Here is a 5,697-nt window from a genome sequence, read left to right on the forward strand (position 1 = left end):
TTAAATTTGTAACCAAATATTGACATACATAAAGGAAATTACTTCATATATTTATTGCTCTACACATTTAAGTAGTCTGCCTCATTATATATTATATATTATTATGTCTGTTTGGTCGTTTATTATTGTAAAGAGGAGTAAACTTAGGAGAGAAAGCCCAGTACCACACATGACTTTTAATCATGAACCTGGCCAATGAACACACACTTTCACATCTAAGTCCCATGCTCTTTGTCTTAAATAGGTTTGTCATTGAACAGATAGATGTCAAGAATTGTACTGGGGCTGATTTTCTCTTATGACTGCTGATCACTTTTTTTTATAAATAGATTTCATCATATTCATCAAAGTTTTAATTTCATTTCTTTCTTATTCTTAGGTCTGTTTCTTTTTTCTTTTGAAAAATTTTGAGCATGCAGTAAAAGCAGACAGAATGGTATGATGAATTCCCATGTGCCCATCGCTCTGTTTCAGCAATTTATAAACATGGCCAGTCCTCTCTCCCAACTTCTACCATCCTGAGTATTTACAGTTTCATCCATAAGCATTTCATTATGTGTCTCTAACAATAATAACTGTTTTATAAACCTAAGCACATCCTCATTATCGCTGCTAAATTTTTAAAAATTTCTTAATATTAAGAATACTTACACATGTCTTTCTTCCCATAGGTTATTTGAATCAGGATCCAAGTAATATATGGATATTTCAACAGATTTGTATAGCTTAAGTGTCTTTTAAGATCGCAATATATTTTTCCGTTAACTTTTGTATTAAATATAATGGGGTCACATTGGATAACAAAATTATATAGGTTTCAAGTCTACAATTCAATACTACATCATCTGTATATTGCTTTGTGTATTCACCACCCAAAGTCAAATCTTCCATCACCATACATTTGACCCCTTTACCCTTTTCTAACTCCCCCCAAACCCCTTTCCCTCTAGTAACTACTAAACTGTTATCTGTGTCTATGAGTTTTGTTCACTTTACTTGTTTGTTGTTTTCAGGACTATATCCTCCATATGAGTGAAACCATGTGGTTTTCGACTTTTTCTGTCAGACTTATTTTCCTTAACATGATTATCTTAGGATCTATCCATATTGTTTCAAATGTCAGTATTTCATTTTTTTCTCAGGCCTTTTGAGCTGTATTTCATTTCTTATTTTGGCTTAATTAAATTGTAGGCCATTATCTGGAAAAAATCTTGATGAGTTCTTTTAGATATAACTAAGAAGGTCTAATAGAATTACAAAATATTTAGAGATGAGTCCATAAAATGTTACAATTTAGATTGTCACTACTCTGTAGGATCAACCAAATTTAAGCACATTCTCTATTTAATAAAATTATAAAGATTTAATTTTATTGACATATTTTGTTTTGCAATATTTACTATAATATTATAAAATAAATATAAATGTCCTCATTCTACAGGAGAGTCGATAATAGCAAATAATTGTATACAAATACTGAAAGGTCTAGAATGCTGACATTCTATTCTATTCCAATGTGCTGTACACTGATATTCTATCTCAAGTGCATATGTGTCAAAAGAAAATTAGACTTTAGCCAAGCAATTGCTGCTTTAATGCTATTTAATAGAAAAACAACTAAAAGAATGCAATGGTAACCTGATTAACCAGGTGACCTGATGCCTTTAGAAATGACATGAATTCAGCCAGTGAGTGAACATCGATCTTTTCCATTTGATTTTGCAGTGAATGGCATAAACCCTTACTCCACGGGCTTGTCACTGTTTCCTGATCTGCAACTGGGAACCTTTACATTGTCAAAGATAAATATGAGGAGATAGCATATTTCCCCTTGTGTCACAATATTGTCACTATTTGCTTATTCTTTTTGTAGTAGGTGAATTGTAATTTTAAAAATCTCTTTAACTAAGTCCCATGAGGCATCACCATGCAGAATGTCACTGAAGTTACCGTGTTTGTGCTGAAGGGTTTCACAGACAAGCCTGAACTACAGATTATCTTATTCTTTTTGTTTCTAGCAATTTACCTCTTTACTCTGATAGGAAATTTAGGACTGGTTGTACTGGTCATGGGGGATCCTCGACTTCACAACCCCATGTACTATTTTCTGAGTGTGTTGTCATCCGTGGACGCCTGCAGTTCCTCAGTTATTACCCCACATATGTTGGTAGATTTTATGTCAAAGAGTAAAGTCATTTCACTCCTTGGATGTGCAACACAGATGTTTCTCGCTGTTACTTTTGGGGCCACGGAATGCTTTCTCCTGGCTGCAATGGCATATGATCGCTATGTAGCAATCTACAACCCTCTCCTGTATTCAGTTAGCATGTCACTCAGAGTGTATGTGCCACTCATCGTTGCTTGTTATGTTGGAGGCCTTTTGCATGCTATTATACACACGGTGGCCACATTTAGCCTATCCTTCTGTGCATCCAATGAAATTAGGCATGTCTTTTGTGACATCCCTGCTCTCCTTGCTATTTCCTGTTCTGACGCTCACATGAATCAGCTTCTACTCTTCTATTTTGTGGGCTCTATTGAGATAGTCACTATTTTGATTATTCTGATCTCCTATGGTTTCATCCTGTTGGCCATTCTGAGGATGCATTCTGCTGAGGGGAGACGGAAGGTCTTTTCTACATGTGGCGCTCACCTAACCGGATTGTCCATTTTTCATGGTACAGTTCTCTTCATGTATGTGAGACCAAGTTCCAACTACACTTTGGATCATGACATGATAGTGTCGATAGTTTACATGATTGTGATTCCCATGCTGAATCCCGTCATCTACAGTTTAAGAAACAAAGATGTGAAAGAGGCCATGAAAAGAGTGCTTAGGAAAAATTGGCTTATCAATAAAGTATCTTTTTACAGTAAAAAATAAATTTTAAAAGTTGTGAGTAACATGTTGTGTCTCAGTATATAAGAGGTATGGTTAAAATGTTTCGTATTAGTTTTTTAATATATTTTTGTTTTCTTGGATATTTTAAAATAAAGATCATATTCAACCATCTACCTATACTGCCTTTAGATGTAAAAAAAGGCCATCGTTCATTTGCTTCTTACGATATTATTCCTGAAATATATGTACACACATATATGTATGTGATGCTGATACTTATCACAATAACACCAGTGCACACACCCAGACATATATGTACATAATCATTACTTTAGGATGTTGAATATTGTTTTTATTCATCTCCATGTAACGATATATATAAAGTCCAATAGTTGCAGTTGTAGATAACATTATAATTTTATCTGGCTAGCCTAATCAAAAACACCTAGTCAATAACCAAACAAAGCTCACATTAGCCCAGAACACTTTCCATAAAGTCATTGCTGTCTGATTCCAGTGTAAAGCACTCTGCCCATCCTTGGATCCATGTGTTGGCAATAATCTAACAACAATCCTTGGCTTGGCAACCACAGAAAAATGTATTCAGATTCCTAGTGTCCTTACTGTCCTGTGAGTAAAGGTTCATTTCAGAATAAATGAATTTTATTTAAAAAAGAACATGGATGTTATCTGAGGACATTATACTATAAAAAAGCTCGTCATAGAAGGACAAATACTGCATGATACTATTTTTGAGAAGTATATAAAATAGTCAAACACATAGAAGCAGAGAGTAGAATTGTAGTTGCTAGGGGTTGCGGGAACAGGAAAATGGGTGTTGTTATTCAGTAAGTAAAAAATTTCAGTTATGCAAGATGATTAAATTCTACAGATTCATTATGTATCACTATGCCTATACTTAACATTACTCTATCGTATACTTAAAATTTTGTTACAAGAGTAGATCTCATGTGAAGCGTTCTTACCACAATAAAAATAAAGAAAAAGATTTGGAAAAATAGTGAAAGGTTATAATAGTTGATAGTTGTTGCCTCTAGGTGGGGTGGAGAGCCTGAGAATGGGTATCGAATCAATGGAAATTTAGTTTTTATGTAATTATGTATTACTTGAAAATAATAAATCTTATTAGATAAAACTATTATTTAATGTGGGTAATGAAAACATATTACCTGTAATGTCATTTTTCTACATATTTATGTTTGTGTGCATGTAGATGTGTGTGTATGCCTCATAAATATTTTGAAAGGTGAGATTTTGTGGTTCAGTGATGGGATTGTCTTAAAGTTTTGTCTGCTTGACCAAGAGATGTTTTAAATAGCATATTCCATTAGAAAATGGAAAATAGAACTCTTATACAATAAAGAATAAGATTTGAATGAGAAGTCAAGTTGTAAAAAAAGTGTCAATAACAGCAAAAATTAAAAAAGAAATAGTTTCTTTTTTAAAATCTTTATAATATTCTAGGAATGCTAAACAGATGGAGAAGTTGGCAGAGCTTGTGAGAGAATGAAGTATCAAATGAAGCATAATACAGCCCGTATCTTCGGTCACATGAAGGCACTACACAATGGACAGAGGAAGCTACCACGAAAACTTCACGTGACTGTTTAGGCTTTGGGAAGAACCAAAAGGATTTAAATATATTGTAATGAGAACTTGAGGATGGTAAAAAGCTTTCTAATTTTCTCTTTATTGGCCACAATTTGTCTTTTGCCTCATTAATTTTAGATCTTAGAATGTGCTATGACCTTATTAAATATTAGGAACACCAAATGAAGAAAAAATAGCTGTGTTGTGCCCTGGAGTAGAGAATACTCTAGGGAACAATATGTGGTTTGTTACTACTTCTTTATCAAAGGTAAAATCGCAGTAAAGACAGATTATGACTCTGGAAACAAAATCTTCATATTTTATATCAGAATTTTAAGATGGATATTGTATTCATTCATTCATTCATTTATCATTCATTCCATCAGTCAATCAGTCTTTTGAAATATTTTTTGAACATCAACTTTTACTTGGGTATTATTTTAGAGGCTGTTAATACAAAGGAAAACTATTTAGACGCGCCCTTTTCACTTATAAAGCTCATAGACTAGAAAATACCTCACAAAAAGAAAAATTAAAAATTAGTATATTTAATTAGAATATTTATGTTTGAGAAAAGTTCACAAGGTTACATAAAATATGTTTTTAATCAAATAATTTTAATTAAAAACTATAAGTAAGATCAGGTTCATTATGGGAACCTTATTAATTTAATAAAAATATTTATATCAGTTTGCTTATAACCATACATATTTTGATTTTATGTTGCCTGTCATCTGATATTTCTGGCAAGTATACCATGGCATGTTCCTGGCGCAAAAAAGAGAAGCTTTCCATTCAGTGTATTCCCCATATTCGCACTGAAATTGAACACTGGGGCTAGAGCACTGTGCTTTGTTATATTTTCTCCATCCTGGGCCCAGCAACAACACTCCGAGATACAGGCTACAATTCAACACACACGAAGCATGGCATCATTGCATGTGATTCTTATTAAGTATGAATATCGAGGAGAGTCCCTAGGCTGTCTCCACATTTTTCTTTCTTTGGGTACAATTTTCACATGGAGACTTGATTAACGAGCATTTAATTTGTCTTCTTTCCCTGGGGAATCAGAACTTGATCTGGGGATTCTGGATCTCATGTTCAGGGACTAGGACCATATACAAATATATCTTTGGGGACTTTAGACACTTGTAAAACTCTTTAGCATGCTTCGTGCAGGAACCTTAGGAGTGAGTCTCAGCAGATGCCTGTGTACAGATAAGGTAAACCAAATACTTTAC

General features: G+C 33.6%; 1 protein-coding gene across 1 annotated transcript; it reads left to right on the forward strand.

Annotated features, from left to right (window-relative positions):
* Positions 1–1,927: 1,927 nt before the first annotated feature.
* On the forward strand, positions 1,928–2,884 carry LOC105307632 (olfactory receptor 5T2-like). Its single transcript, XM_011383201.1, has one exon. It carries the CDS (start codon positions 1,928–1,930, stop codon positions 2,882–2,884), a length of 957 nt encoding a protein of 318 aa, XP_011381503.1.
* Positions 2,885–5,697: the final 2,813 nt, after the last annotated feature.

This window comes from Pteropus vampyrus, unplaced genomic scaffold (assembly GCF_000151845.1).
Source record: "Pteropus vampyrus isolate Shadow unplaced genomic scaffold, Pvam_2.0 Scaffold506, whole genome shotgun sequence".
In the NCBI taxonomy this organism is placed as follows: domain Eukaryota; kingdom Metazoa; phylum Chordata; class Mammalia; order Chiroptera; family Pteropodidae; genus Pteropus; species Pteropus vampyrus.

Coding starts and splice junctions, on each gene's coding strand:
- LOC105307632 (XM_011383201.1), top strand. CDS start 1,928: ATGCAGAATGTCACTGAAGTTACCGTGTTTGTGCTGAAGGGTTTCACA.